Source organism: Neofelis nebulosa, chromosome 1 (genome assembly GCF_028018385.1).
Source record: "Neofelis nebulosa isolate mNeoNeb1 chromosome 1, mNeoNeb1.pri, whole genome shotgun sequence".
In the NCBI taxonomy this organism is placed as follows: Eukaryota; Metazoa; Chordata; class Mammalia; order Carnivora; family Felidae; genus Neofelis; species Neofelis nebulosa.
In genome coordinates this window covers 43,524,412-43,552,180 of record NC_080782.1, presented here as the reverse complement: position 1 = coordinate 43,552,180, position 27,769 = coordinate 43,524,412, and the positions used below count along the sequence as shown (strand labels likewise).

The 27,769-nt window shown below is 52.5% G+C and overlaps 1 protein-coding gene and 1 long non-coding RNA gene across 7 annotated transcripts in view; one reads left to right on the top strand and one right to left on the bottom strand.

Annotated features, from left to right (window-relative positions):
- Positions 1-348: 348 nt before the first annotated feature.
- Positions 349-27,769, bottom strand: part of NDST1 (N-deacetylase and N-sulfotransferase 1) — a 63,266-nt gene continuing 35,845 nt past the window's right edge. For 5 of the 6 annotated variants that reach the window (XM_058720160.1, XM_058720164.1, XM_058720180.1 and 2 more), the window contains exons 3-15: positions 25,311-25,805; positions 22,082-22,169; positions 20,758-20,912; positions 19,898-20,083; positions 17,891-18,019; positions 16,887-17,069; positions 15,449-15,545; positions 14,097-14,220; positions 11,542-11,716; positions 9,291-9,461; positions 8,526-8,635; positions 6,732-6,834; positions 349-5,520 (exon numbers count right to left, since the gene is read on the bottom strand). In XM_058720160.1, coding sequence (XP_058576143.1) covers positions 5,401-5,520; positions 6,732-6,834; positions 8,526-8,635; positions 9,291-9,461; positions 11,542-11,716; positions 14,097-14,220; positions 15,449-15,545; positions 16,887-17,069; positions 17,891-18,019; positions 19,898-20,083; positions 20,758-20,912; positions 22,082-22,169; positions 25,311-25,805 — 2,136 coding nt within the window. In that variant the 3' untranslated portion in view covers positions 349-5,400. The remainder of the gene's footprint in view (positions 5,521-6,731; positions 6,835-8,525; positions 8,636-9,290; positions 9,462-11,541; positions 11,717-14,096; positions 14,221-15,448; positions 15,546-16,886; positions 17,070-17,890; positions 18,020-19,897; positions 20,084-20,757; positions 20,913-22,081; positions 22,170-25,310; positions 25,806-27,769) is intronic. The other variant, XM_058720184.1, reaches the window with a different exon arrangement.
- LOC131506533 (uncharacterized) overlaps positions 6,430-27,769 on the top strand; it is a 95,318-nt gene continuing 73,978 nt past the window's right edge. The window contains exon 1 of the long non-coding RNA XR_009259004.1: positions 6,430-6,481. This is a non-coding gene — a long non-coding RNA (uncharacterized LOC131506533). The remainder of the gene's footprint in view (positions 6,482-27,769) is intronic.

The following is a 27,769-nucleotide window of genomic DNA, read 5'->3' as shown; positions in this document are numbered from 1 at the left end:
TCATCGATCAAAGCCAGGGTTTCCCAAAACGGGGTGCCTCAGGGTGCTGGAGGTTACAATGCAGATGGCTGGGCCCCACTCCACATCTGCCAGAGATGTGCCACTTCTCGGGAAGTGTGGCCTGGGGATCTGCATTTTAAGCCGGTTCTCCAGGAACAGCCAGTGAGCCCAACTTCCTCCATGTCCCTCAGAGACGAGGGAAACAGCATCAAAGAGTAAAATGCCTTCTCCCCCGTCACCATCCACAGGGTGGCCACACTGGCTGTGGTGCAGACCCCCTGGATCTCCACCCCTCCCCTGCAGGCCTTTCAAAAAGTTCAGAGAGACAAGACAGACATGACCAGTGCATACAAATAGAACCCCACTTTATTAGCAGTTAGTTCGAGATTGTACATTAATGGAGGAAGGTTCCCACTTTTAACACAACCCAAAACGGCTGGTTCGAGAGCCCTGATCGGGTGAGCTGGGTAGCATCCCCTCTCCCCCCTCTCCCCACCCCACACAAGGGAAGGAAACCTCTGTCTGCTCCCCTAGTGTGCCCCCCACCCTCTCCAGTCAGCCCTCTCCTCTCCCCAGGAAATGACATGAATTTCATGCACAAATTACAAAAGGAGCCCTCTTGCTTATAATAAAAGCTAGCACAGTCATAGAAAACCCTCTCCTCCTTCATTCTCCTCAAGGGCCAGAGAGAGGAAGGAAAGAGGGAGGGATGAACTCATTAGGATAAAACACAGCCAGAGTCTCCCCAGGCCCTTGACGATGACCCTTCACAAAGCCCATGCCCGTCCCCTGTGGGAACTAAAAACATCTCTGGCTGTCGGAGCTGGCAAGGGCAAGCCCTGGGGGGGCAGCCAGCCTGGGGCTGCAAACCAGGCACCCGGCATTGCGTTGAGGGCAGGGGCCTGGGCCCTCCACCCTCACTTCACCTAGAGCGGACCCGCTTCCTTCTTTGACATTTGAAAACCCCTGCTTTAGCCCCATCTGCTCATGCTACAAGTGAGGAAATTGAGGCCCTGGGAGGAAAACTGTCACGCAGCTACTAAATGTACCCAGTTGGGACGAAATTTCACATCTCCTGCCTCCAGCCCAGTGCTCTTCTCCTCACACCACAGCTTGGGGGAGGCAGTTCCCCAGCTAAGCCCTTCCCTGGTGCATCCCAGGGGCCTGGCTCTGCTCCAGTGCACACAGACCATGGGCCTCTGGGAAGTAAAAACCAGGAGGCAGGAGGCCACAAAACAGAGAAAGAGGGAGACAGAGAGAGAGAGAGAGAGAGAGAGAGAGAGAGAGAGATTGATTCTATTTGGTGCCGTGTGGTCCATCGCCAGGATCAGAGCAGGTAGCACAGGGTTTTCTGAGCCAGAGGCATCTCCTTCCCAGAGGGCCCAGCCTCCTCCCCCCGGGGGGCACCCAGCGCCAGCTGCAATGGCCACCCCCTTGCCCTCCCCTGAGCTCCTGGAACCCCATCTAGCCCTTCTGCCGGTTTGGCACTTGGTACAGGTGACGGCAGAGGGGCATCTCAGGCCAGGATGAAGTTGTCGAGTCAGCACAAAAGGCAAAAATCCATACGGCCTGAATTCCCCTTGACAAGACAGGGGCTGGAGGAACATATTCTATGACACCATGAAGAAATGATCAGACAGATCCAGCATGTGGGACTCGGACAGGACAGCAGGCCTGCTCTCCTCAGAAATAACGTCATTTAAAAAAATCAAAGTGAGCGGAGAGAGGATTTTTCAGCATTTCAAGAGACTGAGCGACAACCACAGTTATAAGGTACCATATATGCACCTTCACAGGATCCTGATTCCCAAACCAGGTATGAGTTACCTGGGGGACAAGTGAATATAGACTGAACAGCGGATGTTCTTAGGAAATCACTGCGGTCTTGGGTGTGCTACAGGCCAATTATGGAGGACAACGTCCTAACTCTTAGGGGACCCAGGCGGAAGCGTTTTGGTAAAGCCTCATGATATTTGCAGCAACTTACTTTTAAACTAATTCAGAAAAAAAATGTACACGCACAGAGAGAGAGAGAGAGAGAGAGAGAGAGAGAGAGAGAGAGAAAACAAATGCGACAATGTGTTTATTTGAAATCTAGATGGAGGGTACTGGGTGTTCAAAATAAAATAATTGGCAAAACATGTTTTCACTTGCTCCTTTACCAACAAACCCATGGGGGACCCCTCCCCACTGAGACCACCAATCTCTGGGGGGGTCAGCCTAGTTTTCCTCCACTGGGAACAGACCACTGCTCCCTCATCTGGGCCCCGGAGGCGCTGGCCCTCCGACGCACAGGCTTGGAAGAGGCCCATCTTTAAACTTCAGGCTCACCCTCTGAGCACAAGACGCCTGCACTACGGGTGGCTCTAGAACCCCAGGTGACTCGGGCAGCTGCAGGTGACCATGACACCTGTGCCCTCCCCCAGCAAAGGCTCGTGGAAAAGATGGCAGAATGGATGGTGGAGTCAGCTACATGACTTAAGCTATTTCTCTTTCTCCCTCTCTCTCTCTCTCTTTTATTTTTTGGCCAAACACAGTGAATTAGCGAACGTTAAAGATGCTGCGATGCTGTACCCATTTGCACCTCTCATGTGGAGGATCTGTGTGCTCGGTAGCTGAGAGCCCCGAGAGGGATTTATTTGTCCCCCTCCCCAATATCCACAGGTCCTGGCAGTGGGTCCACAAGAAAGATTCATCAGTGGGAAAGGAAGTCGCAGTGACCAGACAGACCTAGAACATGGGGCAGGTCAAGTCCCTAGCCTCCCAGAAGGGCCTGGACAAAATGCTCCAATATTTCCTCTGCTCCCACAGGGTCCCACAGGGTCTCAAAACTGCCCGCTCCTTCCTGGAGCCAGAGGTGGGGAGAAATGGAGCTGCCTGCCCTCCAGGCCTTCTGAGCTCCCGGAGGTGGGAGCAGGCATCCAGACACAGAGGGTACATTTCAACAGGTGGGAGCTGCGAGCTCTTCACAGGCCACGGAGCTCGAAGGTGGGGGACGACGCTGGGGTGTGCACTACGGAAGACCCCGTCCTGAGAGTCTGGGCCGTGGCACCAGCAAGCGTTCACAGGCGTACAAGCAGGCACGCCACCCTGCCCTCAGACACTCTGTTCCTCATCCCCGGCGGGGTCGACACTGCCCGGGGTTCCCAGGCTCAAAAGCCCCGAGGAGAAGCATGATGGGAAGGCTTCTCTCGCAGGACAGCGGACCCACACGCAGCTGTTCTGCTGAGTATCCACCCAGGGAAGAACTTGAAAAGAGGGGACGGGTTCAGAGCTCAGCCAGACACGGCCCCCCACACACTGGTGAAAGACCTCTTAGGGAGAGCAAGGCAGGACTGCAAATGCAGATCAGGAACTGAGAAGGCTCAAAGGCACCCTGGCTGGGAAGGAGTGGTTTGTCCCCTATCCTGGAATGACCACGGGTGTGACTGAGGGAGGGACAGGAACCTGGCACAGAGTAGGGTCCCAAGGATGGGCTCAGAGGCAGTGTGGCATTGGAAGAAGAGCACTGGACCCAGAATCAGGAGCCTCAGATTCAGTTCTCAGCTCCGCGTGCACCCAGTTCTGAGACATCGGCCAAGGAGGCCGCCTCCCCTTTCTGGACCTGTTTCCATACCCGTCAAAGGACCCTTCCAGCCCCAAGATGCTAGAGTCTTCCGAATGGGACAAGGCTCTCCAGAAAGGGATTCCTGGAGGTGGCGTGGAAGCTAACCTGGCAGTGGGAGGGGCTGGGGACAGGTGCCCAGCCTTCGTCACTTCACATTGTTAAAGAAGGGGGTAGGAGCAGACCCTAACCAGAAAACAGCCCCGAGATCCCATGGTCTGGGGTGGGGGGAGGGGGGCCTGGAGACAGTTCAGTGGGTCCCAGCGGGCAGTCCGGGTCCCAGGGCAGCTCCCAACCTAGCACCATATGAGGGGGAGGAGACAGGCTGGCCTTCGGCCCCCCAGCCTCCCGCCCCAGCCCTGCTGTTGCCTTTGGCCAGAATTCCTCCAGGGTCACTGCGCTTCACGAAGCCAGGTTTCCTGGAGGGAGTAGGTCTCTCCTGTTCATCTCACCATCTCAGTTCACCCGCAGTAGCCCCAGGACAACCGCGACACTTGGGGAAGGAACAGAGACCTCTCCAAGGGACACCTCCTAACTGTCTCCTGGAGGCCCGGACATATGAAGACACACGCCCTCCTCCATCCTACCATCCCATTCTCTAGCACTGAGATGTGACACTGGGGCTTGCCACCATTTTGTATGACTGAATTAAAAATAAACCCAACCAAAAAAAATAGAATATATATATATATACACATTATATATATATATATATATATATATATATATATATATATAACACAGTGCGACCCCAGCACCCAGGGTATAAACTCTGGCACCAAGAAAAAACAAAATATTAAAATACTTTAGCTTCTTAGTATTTGGGAGGGGGTTAAGGGGGTCTCTAGGAGCCCTTGGCCACAGGTAGCTGGGGCAAAGCCATGGACAGCAGTCTCACCCACTCTGCCCAGTGTCTGCCAGGGGCCAAGGTTGGGTGGGCGTGGGGACAGCATATGTACATTGGGACATGTATACTGGCAGACTCCTGAACCGCCTCAGTCTTTTACCACAGGAAACACCACACGTCATATCCCAGGGTGAGGAACAGGGGTAGGGAGGCCTGGGTCTCTGGGTCCAAATGGCATGGCGGTGCCCCGGGGTCCTAAAGAAGGCCCCAAGGACTGGGTGGATACTGTAGGAACCAGCGATTCTTTACCCAAAAGGGAAGGTGAGATGTGAAAGTATTAACCAGAATGTGTGCGGAGGTCCGGAGTTCTCTTGAGGTGGCCACCCCCACATCCAGCCTAGTGACTCTGGGTCCCCCGCTGACCCCTCTGAAGTGCCTGGCTCAAAACAGTCAGGGAAGCATCCAGTCTCTCTCCCTGGTTTGGCAAAAGGCCCAGCTGGGCTCTTCTCCCTATTGTCTGGAGGACGGGGAAAATAGGGCAGCTAATACTGAGGGGATACCCTGCCCGGGGCAGGGAGTGATGGGATGACGGGGAGGGTGTGGTTGGTAGAACACAGTGAGGGACAGAAAAGAGTCTCACGGACTCCCTCCTACCAGGAAGTGGCCTCCCCCCAACAGGAAGTGGCCTCCCCATGGAAGGCTGTGAACGGAACGGACCCCTGGTGGCTAAGGAGGTCCTGTAGGCCACAGACCCGGCACTGGATGCTCTGAAGTGCCTGCGGACCTGCCTGGGCTCTTCTCCTGGCCCCGCCTGGGCCTCAGCTGAGTATTGCTCATAAGTGCTTGGCCAGCCCAGGCCCAGCTCCCCACTCTGCAGGTCAGTCTGGCTCAGCATGCGGCAGGCCGTCCAGGCCATCGCAAACGTTCAGTCTGGCTGAGGTGGCCGTGGCTACCTGGTGTTCTGGAGGTCCTCCCGCAGCCAGGTGGGCAGTGTCTGGCCCATCTTGTACAGCAGCTTAGAAAGCTCGATGTTGTGGTCCCGATAATAGTCCTTCAGGAAGGCGCGGGACTGGAACGGGAAGGAGAGTTCAGATCTCAGTGACGCGCTGATTCAAGAGGGATCCCTCCCCACCACTCTGTCCGCGTCCACCCATACACCTTTCATTCACAGTCTTTCTGAAAATGGTAGCTTCCAAGAGAAAACTCCTATAGGGCAGGGCGCCAAAATACAATTACACAAGGTAAAAGTTCTCGTGATAGGGAGAAAAGAGAGAATTAATTAAAACCAGGGCAACTGAGAGTCACAGCGTGCAACCTCTCCCCTGCATCCTTTGGACACGCCATTCTCTCCTGCAAGAATAGGGATTCCTCTATGCCCAGGTCCGGTGTCACCCCCGTCCTCACAGGTCCAACCCCAGAGCCCCTCCCCACCCTTACCCCTCCCCCCGCCCCATCAGCTTCCAGTGGCATCTCCGTGTTCTGAATTCCCACAGAACTTGTGTGCAGCTCCCCTGCTGCGTGAAGCACTTGCTGGCCTGCATCTTATTGGTCTGTGTGACTAGTCTCCCTCCTAGACTAGGAGTCCCTTGAAGGCAAAGCACATGTCTGAATCATCCTCAAAGCCCACAGCACTCAGCCCTTGGCAGAAGGTAATAAATACTCACTTGACTAAGCCATTCCTGACCCACCATGTCCTAGCTTCTATTTCCTCCTTTTAAGAACACCATCCAAGGGGCGCCTGTGGGGCTCAGTCGGTTAAGCATCTGATTCTTCATTTTGGCTCAGGTTATGATCTCACGATTTGTGGGACTGAGCCCCACGTCGGGCCCTAGGCTGACAGTGCGGAGCCTGCTTGGGACGCTTTCTCTCCTCTCTCTCTGGCCCTCTCCCCGCTCTCTCTCTCAAAATAAATAAATAAGAGAACACCATCGAAGAAATGCCAAGGCCATTAAGGCGCTGAGCACATGGCCGAGCGCCTGGGTGGCTCAGTCGGTTGAGCATCCGACTTTGGCTCAGGTCGTGATCTCACAGTTCATGAGGTCAAGTCCTGCATTGGGCTCTGTGCTGACAGCTCAGAGCCTGGAGCCTGCTTCGGATTCTGTCTCCCTCTCTCTCTCTGTCCCTCCCCCACTCACACTCTGTTTCCCTCTCTAAAAACAAAGTAATAAACATTAAAAATTAAAAAAAGGTGCTGAGTGCATGGTAAAGGGAAGAGGGGATCCCCGCCAGCCAGGGACCCCCTCCAGTTACCCAGCTGCCACAGGCAGTGCATCCACTTACATCCAGGTCCATCTCTGGGTATTTCCGGCCTTTGCTTTTGCCCAGACACTTGGTTTTTCCTCCTTCGAGCAGCTGGCACCAAAATCCTTTCTTTGGATCAAACCTGTGGAGTTGGGGAAAGCCTATGGATGGGAGCTGGCCCAGCCCATCCCCCTCCCACCTTAAGGCAACGTTCACAGACCCCAGGAAGGGCAAAGCCTAGACCATGAAACCCACTACCCCAAGCACACTCTGGAACCCACAGAGAGATGTGTGGGGCTGGTGTTTGGATCCGCTGGCCCGAGTTTTGCCCTTGGGCTACACTCAACGCCCTGCCCCTTCTTCCTAGCAGAAGGCAGCTCGCATGTTCTGAGCCTTCTCTTGTCCTGGTGGAGCAGCGTGAGTCCGTCCCTTCAGCGACCCATAACAGAATCCCAGAGGATCCTGGGAAATCTTTTCTGAGCATTCTCCTACTCAGGGCTGAGCAACTTCACCCAAGAACCCAACAGGGAAAAAAAGCTTCGTGGGGGATTTTTGTTGTACTTAAGCATGCTCATCACTGAGAAGTTCTGGCTTTTGGACTAAATTTCAGAAATGGCAAAGCAAGACTGCCTTCAGGATTCGAAGTCATGCTGGGCCTTCGAAGGCTTTTGTGGGGGAGAGATGAGATCTGAAGCTGTCAAGGGGAGGGGAGGAGGCATGCTGGCATCAGAATTCAACCCCAGATCAGGAACCATTCGGAGCTTCTTGGGCATGAGAAGAGCCAGGAAACAGAATTCACATTTGGTGAGGGAGACAGGGGTTTCTGGATGGGTCACAGGGTAGGCATAAAGGAGGAAGACGATGATGGAGAGGATTTCTGAGCATCAGTACGTGCCAGGCACTGAGCTATGAGTTCCACACGCGTGCTTCGTTCAATACAGTGACCCTTGGGTGGCAGGAATTATCACCTTTGTCTCCAATTTACAGATGAGGAGAGTGAGGTTTGAAGGAGCGAAGACACTTGCCCGAGGTCATACAGCTAAAGAAGCAACAGGTCTGGGATCCTAACCCAGGCATCTCTGATGCCATAGCCCTCCCTTAGCTGCTGTCCCTGTCTGCCTTAAGGTGACCTTCTTTACCTTCAACTTCCAAGAGTGTGAAAAGGAACATTCTTACCACATGACCTTCCCAGAAAGGTAGCCAGGGAAGGTGACTTTATTCCTCCCTCTCTTGAGACCCCCCCCCCGCCTCACCTCCACCCAGCCGCATGAGTCATTGTCTGGGACATAGCACTAGGAGACACGACTCCCTAGCCCTGAGCTCCTGCAACACAGGCTGGCACCTACTCAATCTGGGGAGGGCATTCTCAGTGCACTTGTGCCAGGTTCTGAGTGAGTGGGATTATGACCCATCACCAATACTTATAGTTTCCTTTTCCTGAAATTATAACTAAGTCAAAATCTAATGCTAAGAAACCCTTATGGGGAACTGGGGCTGCTTAATGGTAGTCTAACTTACTTCAGTAAAAGATTCTGAAAATGTTCAGCACAGACTGAAAAGAAAACCCCAGGGTTGGGACTGACCAGAGTAGAACATATTCATCACCTCCTTTTTTTTTTTTTTTTTTTTTTGAGTTGATACCTTTATTAATATGACCCAGGTCATATTAATATTAGCTTTTCTGCTAGACAGCTATCAGGGATATGCATGCTTCCTAACACTTGCTAACTCTAACTAATCTGTGTCTCTTCCATAATCATTCAAGCCTTTGGCTTTTTGGTCCAGGTGTCTGCTCAGAAAATCACCCTATCGAAAAGCCAAGGCAACACTCACGCCAAGGTTTTGTGGTAGTCAATAGTGTTGGTCACCCCAAGGAACTTTTGCACTGTGTCCATCACTTTGGCGGGTTCTGTTCGCAACAGTTTGCCATCCAAGACCAGAATCTGGAAGAAAGAGAAAAAAGAGAAGGATGATACGGGTGTGTGTTTACTCTAGTGGCAAATAGGTTCCCCATCTTCTGGTCAGCAGCCACAGTCACAAATTGGGGACTCTGCACTCTATAGCCTCTACCTTATCTTCCACTTCTGAATGGCAGGTGTCCCCACGCCTCAGTCTTCTACAGTCCAGCTCTCTGCCAGCTTCCCTGGACCAATGTCATCTTCTCCTAGAGATGAAGCTATCACCCAAGCATAGCTTGCCCCTCACAACCTTACCACGCACCTCTCTGTCTCTCATTCTCTTGCATAAACCCTCCAAGGGTTTCCCTAAAATGCCTGTGATCTGACCCTGCCTACCTTTCCGACCAGGCTCTCACTACGTCACCATATCCTTCTCCTCCTCCGAGGAAGGTAGCCCTACCTCAGGGCTTTCAGAGTCCCCTCAGGGACATAGAGCCCATTGTAATGGGACAAGGGCTCAGGAGATTCTCACACATCGGCCTTGGGATAATAAAAATGAAACCTTGGAAGACCCCGAAGGTCTAGCTCGCCAATGAAGGCATATCTGGCCCTGAGACTGACACGAGATTTGAGGCTCTCTGCCAGCTGCCACAAGCCAGTACTGTGAGCGCCCTCCCAAGGGTCAGGGACAGGCAGCTACCTGGTTGGCGTGAAAGGCGCTGAGCCAGCGCTCAATGTGGGTGGCGTACCAGCCGGGGACCAGGCAGCGGTTCTGGAGGGCACGCAGCTTCACGGACGCGTCAGGCCCAGCCGTGATCACCTCGTGAAAGGTGTACTTCAGGGCCACTGGGTCGTCATGGGCTCTCTGGTGCTGTGTGCAAGGGGAGAGGGTCAGAATGTCACATGAAGGCCACAAAGGAAGAGGCTTTCTTGGGACGGCAGCCGTGGAGTGGCCAGAACACTCTGGACTAGAACCAGCAGCCATGGGTTCAAGTTCTGGCTCTGCCTCTCACTGCTCTTTGACTTGGGGAAGACATGGCCCTTTGGAGCCCTAGCTTTCCCATCTTTGCAAGACAGGAGTTGGACTAGATCAGAGTTTCCAAATGTTGGTCTTCTGCTCACCACCTCTCGGATTTCTGCCATATCCACAAACCGCCTGCGTGTGCCAATGTCAATATACTTTTGATTTACATCGACTCATCTTTCTTATTCACATAAATCTATTTCAATATAAAACTCTCTACTGCCTCCATAAATAGACAACCAGAATCAGTTGTCACATAAAGAAGGTAATCATTCATAAAAGCAATAAAAATAAAGCAGCGTTCTCAAATGCCAGCCAGATACAAATGTCTGCTACAGGCCCTGAGCCCGAAGCTTGTGCTCTCTTTGTTGAAAACAGAGCTTAGCAGTGTGAGAAAGGACTGAAGAGACATTTACCCCAAATTGAGAATGTCTCCTTTATAGAAATCAGACGGTTTTTAGGAACTGAATATGTGTGTCCCCTCCCCCGAATTCATATGTTGAAGCTCTACCCCGTAAATGTTAGTATTTGGAGGTGGGAACTTTGGGAGGTAATTAGGGTTAGATGAGGTCATGAGAGTGGGGCCACTATGATGGGATTAGTGCCCTTATAAGAAGTCACACCAAAGAGCACTCCCTCCGTCCTTCTCTCTCTCTCTCTCTCTCTCTCTCTCTCTCTCTCTCTCTCTCTCTCTCTCCCCCTCCCTCCCTCTCTCTCCTCCCCCCGCCCCCACCTCTGCCCTGTGGGGACACAGTCAGAAGGTGGCTATCTGAAAGCAGGAAGAGCGCTCTCACCAGGGACTGAATCTGCCAGCCTCCACAACTGTAAGAAATACATTTCTGTTGTTTAAGCCCCCCAATCCATGATATTGTGTTGCGGCTGCCCGAGCAGACTAAGACAGGATTGGGAAAGAATCAAAATGGGGAAAATGCCATGTTTGAACCACCTAAAACAATGTCCTGGGCCCTCAGCATCCAGAGATCAGGAACCTGCCCACTAGGGGTAACTCTCATGAGCCCCCACACCCACACTGAGACTCATACACATCTCAGGGTGGGGAGTGAGAGAAGGGGGCCCTGTGGGACCAGAGAGCACGTAGGGTCTATACCTGCTGGCTCCGTGGACACAGCAAAGCCCCAGAGAGGAAGTGGCTGGCCATTTGAAGAACCCAGACAGACAGGCTCAGAGGGTGGCAGGGAAGTTCCCAAAGTGGCCAGGCATGAGGAGGCCATCCAGGACGAGCTGGTGGACCAGGTACCCATGCCCCATACCCTGGCACTGGATCACAATCCCAGGAAGATTGGCAGGCAGGGGAGGAAACCCTCAAAAGGCTCAGGTCTAAGCTTTCCTGTCAGCCTAGTGGAATGGTGCTCGAAAAAATTAAGTTAGGTCATTGAAGTTAAAGAAAGTTCTAGTTCTTACATAGTCAAGTAGGAGGTAGGAGTCATACCCTCTCTGGCACAGACAACAGTCCAGGTGAATTCCTTACCTGATCTGGTGTTTGCAGCTTCTGCCATGAATGGGGAGTCCTATGCCTTATCCTTCTCTGAATTCCCCCCCAACCCCCTCCAGTGCCCAGTGAGGAGGCCAGTTAGTATGGTCACTGCTCAGCAAACCTCCATTTCATTAGGGTGGAACCAGCCTCCACGTCTTATTGGTCAGAATCAGAGGCAGGAGCCGTGATGAAGCTGGGAGGGTGGCCAGGTCACTGCCAGCTGGGATGCGTCGTGGATTTCTGCCTGTCTCCTCTACTAGGCTGGAGGCACTGTGGAGGAGGGGCTCCATTCTTACCCACCACCCTGTTCCTAGCTTGGGCCTGACACATAGTAGGTGCTTACTAAATGTTTGTTGAATGAGTGAGTGAGTAGCTGCGTGGTGGACAGAGCCCCGTGCCCCCACCCAGGGCTCCGCCCCAGCCCCAGCTCACCTGGTACCAGGAATAGGCCCGGTCTGCTGGGTTGATGAGGATGGTCAGGACCTTGGCCTTGGGCAACAGAGCGGCTGCCCGCCGGGGCGCCACTTCCGAATCAAAGTAGTTGGCGCTTTTCTCAAAGTAGAAGTCGGAGGTGGTGTTGGAGGGGATGGGGAAGAACTCCATGTACCTGCAGGAAGCCCAGACAGAAGAGCTCACAGGCAAGACTCATGAGGGGGGCATGAGAGAGTGAGGTGAGGGTCACTGGGGGTAGAACTTCGAAAAGCAAGCAGAGCACAGTGATCCCACGGACTCGCTTCTGGTAGGGATTCTGCAAACACGGCCACTCGGCAGTCTCCCATTTTCGAATCCACTCCTTTCCAGGGGGGACCTTGGAGTCAGGAGGATATGAAGACTTACGGAAGTGATATGGCTTGTAAGGCATGGGATGGGGGTCGCGTCTTTGAACCTAAACAAGATGCTCCCAGTTAAACTGACAGGGCCTTAACTCCCATTGCCTTGAGGGGGAGAGCTGGGACACCTCCAACCCCAGAAAGGGCCAGCATGGACTGGAGGAGCACCCTTAGCTGCCCCCAGAGTACAGGGTTTCTTTCCTGACCTAGAACGGCACTTTCTAGGCTGTCACTGTGGACCAGGAGACAAAGAAAGGGGGAGTGTGTCACCTCCTGCCAGCCACACCCTTCCCCGGCCTCACAGAGGTCAGCCTCATGGCTTTCCAGATAAACCTCCCGTATCTCACCCAGAGTAATGTCCACGCCAGTCCTTTGGGACCAGCTCTGAGTTGAGGACATCTTGGAAAACTAAACCAACACTCCAGACCCTCCCAGGGGCATCTACTCAGGCAAAATAGACGTACAAACACAGGGGTGCCTGGGTGGCTCAGTTGGTTAAGCATCTAACTCTTGATTTGAGCTCAGGTCATGATCTTGCGGTGAGAGCCAGCCCCACATTGGGCTCTGTGCTGACAGCAGGGGGACTGCTTGGGATTCTCTCTCTCCCTCTCTCTCTCTGCCCTCCCCTCACTCCCGCTCAAGCACACTCTTAGTCTCTAAATAAATAAATAAATAAACAAACAAATAAATAAACATAAAAAAAAAAAAAAAAAAGAAGTACAACTTCAGGGGTTCATGGGAGCCAAAGCCCAAAGACCCACCTTAGGTGAGATTGTAGGATCCCTCCTGTATCCTGTGAGACAGGGTTTCTCCAGGGAGGTCCCAGGGATGCCTTTATCAGAACCACCTAGGAGCTTGTGAGATTCCTGCACCCCACCCCATACCTACCGACAAAATCAAAATCTTGGGAATGGGGCCGAGGAATAGCTAGCTCCCTCCTATTTCTGAATTTTCTTATTTTTTTCTTTTTCTTGTTTGTTTGGTTTTTTTGAAAATTCCAGTTCATTAATATACAGTGTTATATTAGTTTCAGGTGTATCTCTGAATTTTCTTTATGAAACAGCATCTGTACACCCACCATTGTCTGTAACACGGAAATTGAGAAAGCTCTGAAAACAGAGCCTTCCCACCCCCCGCCGACATTTGTAGCAAAGCCATTTGGCAGCAAAACCTGACTTATTAGTAAATATTCACAGAGTTTGCTATAGACACATTAACTGATGTATGTGCTATTGGGGTGCTTGCTAATGGGGTGCCATCCCAGACCTGCTGACAGCGTTGCTGAATATATGGTGTCGTACCATATTACCTCCTCTAAAATCCGAAGAAAGGTGATTTCCAGTGGCTACAACGGGTTTTAGACAAGAGACAGTAGACACATTAGAGATTAGAGGTAGGCACGTAGGTAGGCAGAGAGAGAGAGATGATAGACAAAAGAAAGAGAGAAAAATACAAAAATAACTCCCCAAACAATGCCCATAATCTCTCCACCCAGGTAAACCACTGATGTTAACATAATAAACAAGAGTAATGATACACATATAGGGTAAGAAAAGGCAAATCGTGGAGAAAGATACACACTGAAAGACTCAGAGTGTAAGACTCTCCCCACGTAGGCTCCACACCCCGTGGTAACCTCGGGTGACGGGTTCTGGAGGGAAGCTGCAATTTCAACCACCACCTGTCCAGGCAACCCCCCAAGGGCTAGCAAGCCCCTCTGAAGGGCTCACAAGAACACTGCCCGGCTCCACTGTCAGAGAAACACAGTTGAGAAGGGCCAGCTCTCAGGTCAGAACACTTGGATTTTAGCCCCTGCTCTGTCCTCAACTCTTGGGACCTTGGACAAGTCCCTATCGGTCCAATGGGACGCAGGATGTTTGTCGGCAAGCAAGGGCGGGGTTGGCTCGGACTTCCAGCAGTCTCTGACCCCAGGCGATAATGTAAAGGGGCAAAGGGCTTCCTCATCAAACGTCCCAGCTGGTGACAAGGCGCCAACATCATGATCCAAGGGTCACTGAGCTTTGTCCCTGTTTACAGGAACTTTGGCTGTGGGTGAGTAAGTGCCAGCTGCTTCCTGCTGTGACCAGAGCAGACCTCCTCCCGGGTAGTCTCCGTGACTGCCTTCCCATCCAGCTCTGGAGAGAAAGGGCCACTCACCAGTCGATGCCTTTGTGATAGTTGTGGCCATTAAAAAACTGGATCTCCTCAAAGGTTTCTGAGCTGGGGTAGTTGCTGCTGAGGTCTGGGTGCATGCCCAGGAACAGGTAGAGGGCTGTGGTGCCTGCAGGGATAGAAGGCAGCTGAGACCAGGGCCCAGCCCCCAAACACAAGGAAGGAGCCTGGGATCCTAGGTTCTGAATCCAGCTCTCCGTGCCTCACTGGGAGATCCCGGGAAAGTCCCTTTCCTTCTCTGGGGCTTAGTTTCTTCATCTATATGATCAAAGGATTTTATGAAACCCAGGATGGCAAATACAAGGCATGCATGTGGGTATCCCAACTCCTGCATCCACTATAGACATCAGTAATCCATCACGGCCTTCTAAACACTAAACAGGAACTTGGCCTCAGAATCCTTCCAACCCCTGTACTCCAGCAGCCATACCCAATCCATTAGTGTCTTCCCATAATCCCAGAACTAGATGGTTTCCAGTTCTGGGCTCTAACCTCTGACATTCGGGAGGAGCGCAGAGTAAAGGGAGCTCCAGACCCTGCAATGTGTTGATGTGAAGAAGTTCTTGAAGGGCTAAGAAATTTGGCTCAAATGCCTTTTCTTCTGGGTGCCCTTCCCTCACTCATACTCTCTTGCCCACTTGACTGTACAGGACCTACTCCCTCCTTCAGAGAGCTCATTCCTTTCCTGTGTGTGAGTCTATATGGTTTATACGCTAGGAGGAGACATCTTGAAAGAGAAGGAGACTGTAGGGTTTAGTTTAGTTAAGAGTAGAAGCTTCGGGGGTCATAGAGATAAGGATTCAAGACTTGAATCGGTCATTTCCTAAGTGAATGTGTCGGGGGAGGGGGGGTCACTTAGCTTCCCTGAGTCTCAGGTGTTTTGATCTATAACATGGGAGGGCCTATTCATGCCTCAGAGTGTGTTTGTTGGCAAAGACTTAGCAACCATACACTGCTTCTCCCTCTTGCGCCTCTGGCAGACATGACTAATTGATTCCAGTCCTCTTTGTACTGAACCAGTTTTTCCTGCCATTGCTCAAATTTGCAGAACAGCTGATCTGGGCTTCTCTGCCTAGACTCAGAGACTCCAAGGAAGACGCAGAGAGAGCTCCCTGAGGCGGTGGTTCAGGACAGGTAGGAAAATTCCACGCCCATCCTCCACCCCCTCCCCACTTCCATACTGACAGGCAGTTCGTGTTCATCCCAACTTCACTCCCACTTCCCGGGAAAGAGGGGGAAGATGACTTGGGAGTGGACTCAGGGCACGGCGGTCCCCCAAAATCTGTGGCTGAGATAGCAGGCAGTGGGAGACACCGGCCAAGAGGAGAGAAACTTGCCTGTTTTCTGGGGGCCAATGATGAGGAGCTTTGGGAAGCGGTCACATGTCTTCTCCTTGGACCAGATGTCTTTGTGGCGTTTATCCTCACAGGGGTCCTAAAACAACAGTGGAGGGAATGTTAGGGGGGCCCCAAACCCAATGAATGGACTCTCCTTGCACATGGATATGTGGCTGTTACAGTGCTGCCAGGTAAAGTAACTACACATGTCCTTGTCACATCCCCAGCTCAGGACACTGAGCTGCGGAGCAGGCAGGGACCACTTCCGGTTAGCCCTAGTTCAGCCCAGTGCAGGGCACGTAGCAGGAGCTCATGAGCACTTATTGAATTTAACTGGATGAGCTGTGTCTGAACCAGGGGTCAGCAAACTTTTTCTACAGAGTTTAGTAAATCTATTGGTAAGTGGTTAGTAACTATTTTAACCTTGAGTACTATCTGGTCTCTGTCACAACTACTCAACTCTGTTGCTGCAGCATGAAAGCAGCCATAGGCAGTACTTACGAGAATGGGTGTAGATGGATTTCAATAAAACTTTATTTACAAAAACAGACTTCAGGCCAGATTTGGCCCATGAGTCATGGTTTGTTGACCTCTGGTCTGAACTATGAGACTGCCATCAATTCCAGCTTAGCTTCTGTGTCTGGATTTTCACAACCCCCAACGGCCTACGTCCCCAAGAGCTGCCCCCACAAAACCTTCCCATCAGTCCCCTTTCCTGTGGTACAGAGCCTATGAGCATGAGAAGGGGCATAAAGGACTATCTAAGAGTCTAAGCAGGACACGGGGCACCTGCTTGCCTCATTTGATAGAGCATGTGACTCTTGATCTCAGGGTTTTGAGTTCAAGCCCCATATTGGGTGTGGAGATTACTTAAAAGTAAAATGTTAAAAAAAAAAAAAAAAAAGGGGCACCTGGGTGAAGCAGCTGACTTCGGCTCAGGTCATGATTTCACGGTCCGTGAGTTCAAGCCCCGGTTCGGGCTCTGTGCTGACAGCTCAGAGCCTGGAGCCTGTTTCAGATCCTGTGTCTCCCTCTCTCTGACCCTCCCCTGTTCATGCTCTACCTCTCCCTGTCTCAAAAATAAATAAAACGTTTTAAAAAAAAAAATTAAAAAAAAACAAAAAAAAAAAACCTTAACTAGGTCAGGCAGTTGCTTTGACCCCCACTTGATCTACACTGTGTTCCTTTACAGTTTTGTAATGCTTTTTCAGAAGGTGTGCATGAGTGTGCATGCATGTGGGTCTGTGTGCGAGGTGTGTACACGCATGTGCGTGAGAGCAAGCAAGCGTGCCCGTGCTGGTGAGCAAGTGTGCGCCTGAGTTGGCACTTGAGAGAGAGTACGAGGGTGTGGGGGCCAAGCCCGTGTCTGGAGTGCGTGCCTGTGAGTGGTGGGCATTCCGTCTCTGCGACAGGACACCTGGGCCAACACCCCACCCACCTGCCAGAGCGGGTCCTTCTCCTCAGAGAAGATCTGGAAGTACTTCTGTGCCAGCTGCACGGGGGGCAGCGTCTGCAGCCGGAGGTTGGTCCAGGAGTGCAGGAAGCGCACCAGGTGCTTGAAGGTGTACAGGCCCAGGCGGTCATTCCCATAGTTGGACAGGTGCGTCATGAAAATGCTGATCTGCTCCAGGGGAGGGGAGGTGGGAGGCGGGGCTGGTCAGCACCTGAGGCACCTCCACCCCACTTCTGACTCTTCCCATCTTGCTGCGGCTCGCAGACCGAAGCTGCGACCAGTCCGAGGTGTACTGGCGCCATTAAGAAACTCGCCGTGTGACCTTGGCTGAGGCACAACCAGGTGAATCCAGGCCTGACTGACCACCAACTTCTATAACCCTGAAACGGGAAGCTGACCTACTGCGCAATCACTGGGTGTTCTTTTATATTTTTTTGTGGAGTGTTCATGGAAAACAAGGAGTACTCGGTTACCCCGTAAAGCCGAATACAACTACCACTTAACATCTACTGAACAGTATTAAAGCACGGATGGTTATTTCTATTTTATAGGTAAGGAAAGAGAGGGCCAGAAAGTTCAGGTGAACAGTTCAAAATATATGTATCATATTTTACATATGTATTTTACATGTGTATTACACACATACGTAGTTTGTAGATTCATGATTGACTATATTAATATACAACATTCGTGTATTTATACATACAAAGACTGGAAGGAGAACGTAGACAAAAATTCTAACACTACTGCCTCAAAGTACAAGATTATGAAAGGGAAAAAAAAAAAAAAAGACAACTCGGATTGCCTTCCCAAGGTCATGCAGCAGAGCAGGGACAGAGCCAGGGCCGCAGAGTGGGTTTCCCGACTCCTGACCCTCATACCTGCTTCCACCCCCTCCTCTCGAGGCCCAGGAAAGCCAGCCTCGGTGGCAGACATGCCATCCGGCAGCCGCTCCCCTCACCACCAGCCAAGGGCTATGGAGCACTCACAGGATTGAGGAGCACGGTGAGAAAGAGCTCGCCCCCGTTGATGATCTTGTCCAGCTCGCTGGAGCCACCAGGGTACTCATTGTAGAAGATGGTGTGCGTGAAGAGGCCGCAGGTCTGCCGCGGGAGGACCTGGGATGGGGAAGGGGAGAGCTATGGCATCTCCAGGCACGGATGGCAGAGGACCCTTCCTCAGGAGAACGGCCAGGTGTCTCCTCGTAAAAGGCAGCCTCTTGTGTGACCACACAGCCCCCACTCTTGGGGGTCTTCTCCCCCAAAGGCCACGGGCCTGTGCCATTTTACACACTTCATGCTATTCTCCGTTAACAAAATGAGCAGACCCAAAAGTAACGGAGACAGGCGAGTGAGAACGTCTGTCCAGAGAGGGTCCCCTTCCAGTCACACCTGCAACCGCCTCAAGAGCACTAGAATCTGCCTGGGAGTGCGCCCAGCCCCGCACTAGTTTCACTGCCGAGTCTCTGTCTCCTCTTATGAAACTGGACTCCAAGAAAGGAGGAAACTCGCCTGTCAGGTGGTCACCACCTCATCCCCAGAGAAAATATGAATGCCTGGTATCCAGAGGTCAGTGGATGGATGGATGGATGGATGGATGGATGGATGGATGGATGGATAAACGGACGGACAGATGGAAGCATGAATCTGGCCTTCCCACCTATGCCCCATTTGGACTGTTGACAATTGAGCTTTCCAGCGTCTAGGGCCAAAAACCCCAGAGTCATCCTTGATGCATCTCTCCCTCCCACATCTTACATCCAACCCATTAGCAGATCTTGTTGCTCTGACTTTCCAAATAAGTCCAGAATCTGATTGCATCCTGACTTTGCACCCTGGTCCGAGCCACCACTATCTCATCTGGAAGACTGCAGTGGTCCCCAAGTGTCTCCCTGCTTTCCACTTTGCCCCCTGAAGTCTCTGAAACTCACAGGGACCAGAACAATGGAAATCTTTTTAAAACAGGAGTCTGATCACAACAGTGCCCCATGCAAACCTTCCCATCTCAGAAAAAAAGCTAATGTCTATCCAATGGCCTTATGTGGCCCTACACAATCGGGTCCATCACCTCTCCGACCTTATCTCCCCCTCACTTGTTCCCCTCCAGCCATACTGGCCTCCTAGTTGGTCCTCAAATACACCCAGCACAAGCCACCCCAGGGCCTTTGCACGTTTTTCTCTCTCTTGAATGCTTTTCTTCATGTGGCAGCATGGCTCACTCCTAGGAGGGCCCTCCCTAGTCACTTTATTTCAATTAGCTTCTCCTCTCCTCTGGCACTCCCTATCTCTCTTCCCTGCTTGACTCTTCTTCATGGCCCCATCACCATCTGACCATACATTACCCATGTTACACACTTATGAGCACACTGTCTACCTCCTGCCACTAGAATGTCAGGTCTACAAGGGCAGGGACTTTTGTTGGCTTTGTACACTTCTGCATCCCCAGTGCCTAGAAAAGGGACAGAGACAGAAGAGTTCATGAAAAATGTTTAAATGAGCAAACGAATGAGGGGCGCCTGGGTGGCTCAGTCGGTTAAGCCTCCGACTTCGGCTCAGGTCATGATCTCGCGGTCTGTGAGTTCAAACCCCACGTCGGGCTCTGTGCTGACAGCTCGGAGCCCGGAGCCTGCTTCAGATTCTGTGTCTCCCTCTCTCTCTGACCTTCCCCGTTCATGCTATGTCTCTCTCTGTCTCAAGAATAAACAAACATTTAAAAAAAATTTTTTTAAAAATGAGCAAACGAATGAGAGAGGCCTGTTCCCAGTCCTTACCAGAGGTCCCTTTTAAAAATGTTCATCCCCTGATCCCCTATCACAAAAGCTAAGAAGGAGCTCACGAAAGGCCAGACTGGCAGCCTACCTTCCCTGGGATCGAGAGCCTTGGCTACCAGAGGGGGCAGCAGAACCTGGCCTGAGACCCCTAACCAGCGCACCGAAGCCACGCTTCCCCGGACAATGCGTGTGCACCTGCCCCACGGGCTGCCGGGGGCCCACTCACCATGATGCCGTTGTGGATGAAGCCACGGCGGTAGCGGGCCGGCTTCAGGTGGGGGTACTCCTCCGTGCTGGTCACGCGGATACTCCACACCTGCTTCCAGGCCTCGTACAGCTGCACGTGCACAGGGTACACGCCCGAGTGGTGGGGCGCCACGGCATAGCCCATGTCCGTGGGGATGCCATGCTCCTGGGGGGAGGAGGGCCAAGGCAGGGTGAGCATGGGGTTCCTTCCCCACTGGGTCTTATTTTCCCTTTCTAGAATGGGAGAGAGCAATCAGAGGCTAGAACGGCAGGGTAGTGGGTCCAAGCCTTTCAAGTACAGATGGGAAAGCTGAGGCTCAGGGAGGAAAGGGATGTGCCCAGAGTCTCGGAGTGAGGGACTGACCAAGCTGGGACCCTTAACTCTCAGCCCAGAGTTCTTGCCCTCCAGCTCCCAGGAGTGAGGAGCAAGGACAAATGCATTTCCTGCCAGTCTTGGCCTCTGACTGGCTGGTGGGCCCAGGCTAAGCCCGTACCTGGGCCTTGTTCCCTCTTCCCTGAGCACCACCTCCAGCTTTCCTGAGCCTTCCACTCTGGCCTGAAGAGCTTGGGCTCAGGAAACAAACAGGCCTGGGTTCAAGTCCTGATGGGACTTCCTCCTAGCTGGTATGTGGCCTCCCTGAGCATCGGTTTCTAATCTAAAAGTGAGAATATCGAGAACCACCTCTTGGGGTCTCTGTGAGGCTTCAGAAAGACAGTGGCTATAAAGATACTAATAAAATGCTATCAGACAAACTGCGCAAGCAGTGAGAGGCCAGCAGTCCAGACTCCCAGCCCAGCCCCTAGCCCGCCCAGCTCCGCCCTGTAGGGAATCTTACTCACGACAGCGAACTTCTTGTTCAGGGCCATCTGCTCGGCCAGCACCGACTGGTTGTGGAAAAGGTGGGGCTGCATGTGACTCCACATGTGGGGGAACCACCAGAACTCCTTCACATACGACAGCAGCAAATCATCCCCAGCATCCTCGGCATCAGTACCTAGAGTCAGAACACAGGCAGCTCGGCCTGGCCCACCCCCATGAGGTTCTTCAGCCCGAGCTGGTGCACGCAGATGGGCGTACGCAGCCCAAGCCCACCCAAGAGGGCTGCTTGGGAGAGTCACCTGAGCTACAGCACGGGAGCAGACAGAGCCCCAGTCCAGGGCCCTGCATTCTAGAGTGTAGACTTCACTCAGTGCGTGACTTTGGCCAAGTCCTTCTCCTCTCGGCGCCCTTGGGCCCCATGTGTGCAATCCATGGTTCACACGCAATGATTGCGATGGTTTCTCCTAGCTCTGACATGCCTGCTCTGATCCTGTTTTCCTAGCGGGCCATTTGGCATTTGCCTTTTACTTAATGATCGGAGCTCTTTAAACATGTACAGGATGTCTAATCCCGCCTCATGCATATTGCTACGACTACCTCTGATATGTTGAGGGCTGAGAATACGAAAAATGCATACAGACAACCCTATTTGGTTTGGGGACCCTGTTGCACACTCCCCCTGCCCCCTGCCCCCCAGAACTGTGGAGTATTAGGGTTTTTCCTAGAATTCAAGAGAGACTGTCCACATTGCTTCTGCCCAAGCAGAAGGCAGCTATAGAAAATATGTACTGCAGAAGACATCTCAGGGGTCTTTCTCTCTTGCCCAGCCCAGAAGGTCAGCGTTTGAGGAACTGGGGGAAGCCCAAAAGAAGAGGGAAGGCATGAATCAGGCAACCTACACCCTCAACCTCAACACTTAAGACTTGAAAATAAAACGCCAAAGGCCATCTTTGGGGTGGGCACAATTATAGGACATTCTCACTTTGTGTACTACATATTTCTGTAATGTTCTTAAAATTCAACCAATTACTTTTTTAAGCAGCCATAGGACAAATAATTTTAAAAGATGGAGGTAAGGGGGAGAGAAGAGGGAGAAGACATCCCCAAAAGACTGCACAGCCTGAGGGGCAGGGAGGGATGAGTGGGGGCTATTGTATTATTGTTGCCCCCAAATGCCCTCTGCCTGGGGCTGTGACTGCTCTGTGGGCTGCTGGATGGGGGTGGGGGACACAGGGGTCAAATGTGGCCCCAATGTGGGCATGCCAGCCACCTGCTGCACTCCAAGGGCATAGATGCTGAGGGCCCCTGGAAGTTGCTTGTGGGGGCAGAGCCAGGCCCACTTACCTGTGTGGAAGAATTTCCCTGAGTAGCCCAGGTTGAAGGTGAAGTTTGGGATGTGCGTGCGTAGTTCATTCTGCGTATCAAACAGGGCCTAGGACAGGCAGGGGAGGAAGAAGCAGGTGAGGGGCAAGCCAGGAGTTCTCTCTTCTTCCCCCTGATGGCCCAGAAAGATCCTGCTGTTGCAGGACCGGATGCAAAATTTGGAGGGCCCAGCAAAAAATAAAATAAAATAAAAATGTGGGATTCTTGCTCCAAAATTATTTAAAATATCCAGAAGGCAATAGCAGAGCATTGACCTTGTACAGGCCCCTTCTGAGTGTCGGGTCCCACAGCCACAAAGCCAGCCCTGGGCCGGGCCACCAGGCCGCTGGCGAGAGAAGAAGTGACTCTAGCCTGGCTCTGTTCTGTGTCCTTGAGAAAACTGTGTAACTGCTCCAGGCCTCAGTTTCCCCCAGTGTGAAATGGAGACAATAATATCTTCCTGATGGGGCTCTTGGGATGACTAAGTGACGTACTGCATGTAAAACTGCTGGACGTTCTGGTAAGTAACGTAAAGTGGTGGCATCGCCGGGTCTGTGGTCACTGCCACCGTGAGCCTCCTATTTTTGCCTGTCAAACATGGAGGATTTCTCTCAGTAAATGCAAGGCTGATGTCACAGCATCATGACTTTTCCAAAGATGTACTGTGTACCCAGCAATGCCATGTCCCCATGCATGGCACACCCCACACTTGGCAAGTCAATGAAGGGAAGCTGACGCTGGGGAACAAACACACGCTTGTACTCTGGAGTCAGGACTCCGAAGGTCCCCACCCTGCACAATGCACAAGGCTGTTAAGAAACCCACAAGCGCCTGCTGTCAGGATACTTTGCAAACTGGAAGTCCTGGCCCTTCGGGGGCCACCACTGGCATCCTCCAAGGCCATGCACTACCTGATGGATGTGCCCGCTCTTGCTGTGCGGCCTTGGGCAAGTGACTTCACCTCTCTGAGCCTTAGTGCCCTCCTCTGTAAAATGCGACTTACAATAATGCCCACGTCACAGGGCTGCTATGAGGATCAGAGGAGGCAATACACAGAGAGAGCTAAGCACAGAGCTTGGCACTTGCCAAACCCTGAATAAGCAGCTGCTGTTGGTATCATTTAAATTGCACGGCACAGCCAGTACAAGTTCATGAGGCGACATTCGTGTCTCTAAAAGAAAGGCTTAGTTGTAGCCTGTGCTTGGGATTAAGGGACCAGGGAGGGAGAAAACCTCTGCCTTTTCAGACTCACAAGGACGTTTAAGGCAAATGGGACCCCGGCTGGCGAAGCACTTTGCAGTCCGCACTGAGCCGAGCCCACAGAAGAGGGTGTCTCTCTTAGTATTCTTCAACAGAAATAGCTCCAAACTGCTATCATCCCTCTCACTGTAAAAATGGGGAAAGTGAGAACCAAGTAGGGCCACTCAGGGCTCATGGGTGACACGGCGAGCCCGGTAGCCTGGTATCCTCAAGGGATCAACCCTGAACCAGTCCCAGGCACTCCCCTGGACAGGCAGCCAAGACTATGGTTATACCAGGAGAGAGTAGAAGGGCATCCTAAGTAGAAAACCACACGATCTACTCTGTTGGAAGTGGGTTATGGCATCGCATGAAACCTCAGAGCTGGAAGGCTCAACAGGAATCATCTTAACACTTTCTTTCAACAGGACCGCCCTTGAAGAAGTGATATCTCAGAAGCGAATGTGCAAAGCAGATCAAAGACTGCCCTGTCCCACGAGATGGGAGCCAGAAAGGCTCTGAGAGCCTGGCCTGTCTGCACATGCCCCTCCGTGAACCCCCCGGGGGTGCCAGGAAACAGCCTGACAACCTCCCATCCACCCCTCTTGTCAGTTCACCACCAGGGCCCAGATGCCGGACAGGGCTGCCCAGGTGTGCCAGTCAGTTTAGGGTCAAATTGATCTTGACTCCCCAGACAGCACCAGCTCCCCAACACCATTCGCTGGGTTCTTCTCCTCTGGAGGTGTAAGGAAGAGGAGAGCGTTTGCCTCTGACCCAGGCAGGAGGACCAATGCTCCCCCAGCCTTCCCCCCAGGCCCTTGACCCACCCCAGCGGTGACTGCAGGATGACAGGGAACACAGCGCCCACATGCGGACTCACGTGGAAGGAAAGCACTCCTCTGAGCAGTGTCTTTTGCAGTCCTAACATCAAAGGGAAGTCTGGGTTTGGTGCTAATCTCGTAAAGGAGGACCAGGTCAGCAGGCAGCAGTATCTCAGTAGAATTTAATCCCCTGGTTTTGTTTTCCTTGGCTCTACTGTTGTGCTTGCCCTCTATTTATGGCAACCGGCACTGATTTCCCCATTTACACTAGGGATCATTTCCTTTGCAAAGAACTCTGAGTAAAATAGAGAGTGGATGGAAACTGCATTTTAAAGCTAGCTTAATGGTCTTGATTTGGAGGCTTCTCTTTAGTAGTGATGCATGTGTGTAAAATTTCATGGCTTGCAAAATGCTTTTACATACAGTTTTGTTTGGTAAACACTTTTTGAAATAAACACATGCATTCCACTATTTATACAGACCTCAGTTAAACTATGCCTTGTGTATGATTCAAGCTCTAATTCTTGTTTGAAAAGTTTCGTGGAAGCTCTCGTACTGACATCAACATTTCTGAGAGTGAAAAATCAGGTCTGGATTCAAAGGCAGAGAAGCAACCCTGCCCAGCTCCCAGCCCAGTGCTTCAGTGACCGGGTCTCTCCCTCCACAGGCGCTTTTTTTTTTTTTTTTTTTTTTTTTTTATTATTTTTTTTTCAACGTTTTTTATTTATTTTTGGGACAGAGAGAGACAGAGCATGAACGGGGGAGGGGCAGAGAGAGAGGGAGACACAGAATCGGAAACAGGCTCCAGGCTCCGAGCCATCAGCCCAGAGCCTGACGCGGGGCTCGAACTCACGGACCGTGAGATCGTGACCTGGCTGAAGTCGGACGCTTAACCGACTGCGCCACCCAGGCGCCCCCACAGGCGCATTTCTGAGTTCCACACCCCAGATGCAAAATTCCTCTCTGCCCCATGCTTCGATATAATTTTCAGGGACGCTTTCGTCCAGTAAAACAATTAATAAAACCAGCTGGCCGAGGGAGGGGGATCAACAGCACTGGGGGGAGACAGAGACAGCGACATCATGCTGGGGCATCCCAAGGTCCGAAGGCGGCGAGGCCCTGCCCTACGTGTCTGGCACCCCTGGCCATACCTTCACGTCCTCCACCTTCATGCGTGTGCCCTCCTTGCCCACAAAGATGTCGTCGATGTCCACCAGGATGTAGCGGTCCAGAGGCAGGGAGAGGCGCTTGCCGGTGAGGAAGGCCACGGCGTCGACAAAGACGAGCTTGTGCAGCCAGAAGTTGAGGTTGTTGCCAAACAGCACACGCTGGATGCCGTCATGGAGGCCCAGGTCCTGGACCACGGTGGCATGCAGAGCGGCATGCAGGCCGGCGTCCGCACCCAGGTGCGGGATGGACTCGGAGGAGCGCGTCTTGGCCAGCAGCACAGGCTCGTAGGTGGAGTGGTTGGACTGGAACACGGTCCAGTCCTCGCCGGGCAGCACGCCCTTCTCCACCTCACTGGGCCGTGTCACATAGAGCAGCGGGGACTTGGGGTTGATGCTGCAGTCCTTCAGGCCCAGGTTTGAGTGCAGGAACAGGGGGAAACCTTTGAGCTGCGCACTCAGCAGGCTGTTCTCGTTGGCCTGTGGGGGGGCGGGGGGGCGGGGGGAGAGAGGGGGAGCAGAGCCGTCAGATCCAGAAGCCCCAGGGGCCTGCGGGATCTCAGGCGGGGACAGATAACAGTAGCGTCAACAGTATTCTCTAACATCCATGGAGGCCTTAGCCTATCCCTGGCCCTGTGCTAACCGAGCTATGCAAACCCGGCCCCACCCATCACGATAATATACTGGCTAACACGCAGGATGTGCTCACCAAAGCCAGGAATCCAGTTCATGCACTTGGCAGGCAGGTGCTGTTAATCCTCATAGTGACCCCACGACGGAGGGGTCGCTGTCGTTTGCATCTTACAGATGAGGAGACTAAGGTCCAGAGGGTCTATGTAACTTGGGCAAAATCACACAGAGAGAAGTCTAGCAGTCGAGAGCCCAGACTCTGCCACCAGACGGCCTGCCCGCGGGCAAGTTAGGTAACCTCTCTGTGCCTCCGTGTCCTCTGCTGTAAAGTGTGGCCAGCAACGGTGAGTACCTCATGGAGTGGTCGAGGATGATTCTGGCAAAGTGCTCGGGACGGGGCCAGCAGCATCACCAATTGCTCATTCAGTCCTCATACCAGCCTCGGGAGGCTTTATTATCCCACTTCATGGGTGGGGACACTGAGGCTTCGAGGGGGTGCTGCCCTCAGTCACACAGGGGCAGGAGTTGTCACAATGACCCAGCCAGATGATCTGCCCCTAGAGCCCACACACAACTGGCCACCAGGTTCCTCTGCCTGGGGTTTCCAAACTGGCTTGTGCTACACAATCCTTCACTCAGGAGAAATCTTGGATTGCCAATGTAGATGAGACCAAAGAGGAGGCATCTGCTGGGGGTGCAGGCGCAAAGACACTCTGCCCCATAGCGTTCCCAACCCTCCGTATGCACCTAGCACCCGAGGCCCCCTCTTCACAGGAGTCCAACTTCTTCTCCCAGGGCCTGGTGCTGCCCAGCTGCCTGGGATCTGCAGATAGTACCCACGGCACCCCCTCTCCTCTTCCCAAGACTCACATGCCATCCCTCCCCTTTCCAGCCACCTGCTTCTGCACATGGTACAGTTCGTTTTTGTCCCTGTGCCAGTTCCATTCGGTATTCTTGGCCAGACGAACTCCTGTTCATCCTTCAAAACCCAGTGCAAATGCCCTCTTTGCACTGGCCTCCCTGGAACCAGGTTAGAGCCTCATCTGCAGCACTTTCACCTTGGCTGTTGCATTATCTGTTTAGGGTCTCTGTCTCACCAGCCTGCCCTCTCAAAGGCAGGAGCTACATTACTTCCACCTTTGGATCCCCGGTGCCCAAAACAAGGCTTAATACCCAGTGAGAGCAAACACGTGCTTGAGGAGTTAATTGGATTTTTAAAAAGAATAAAAAGGAGGGGCGCCTGGGTGGCTCAGCTGGTTAGGTGTACAACTCTTGATTTTGACTCAGGTCTTGACCTCACGGTTCGTGAGTTCGAGGCCCGTGCCAGGCTCTGTGCCGACAGTGTGCAGCCTGCTTGAGATTCTCCCTCTTTCTCTGCCCCTCCGCTGCTCTCACTCTCTCTGTCTCTCTGAAAATAAACTTTAATAAATGAGTAAATAGAATAAAAAGGAACAGACAGATCCCTAGTACCTGGCACATGACAGTTTTTCAGTGTGGGTTTCATTTGTTCATTCCATAACTGCTCAGTGTGCCAGGTACTATGTTAAGTGAAGGATACAGTGAGGAAAAACAGACATGGCTCTTCGCCCTCACGAACCTTCAAGTCAAGCAGGTAAGAGAGACAGCAACCAAAATCGCAGAAGTAAGGATAAAGCTTCAGTGTGGCACATCCTACATAGAAGTTCATAGTTCTGGAAGAGTCCGTAACTGGCCACAGTCAGCTGGCTCAAGGAAGACTTCCCAGAGAAGGGACTTTTGAACCGAGGTTTAAAGAATGAGTAACTTTGGGGCGCCTGGGTGGCTCAGTCGGTTAA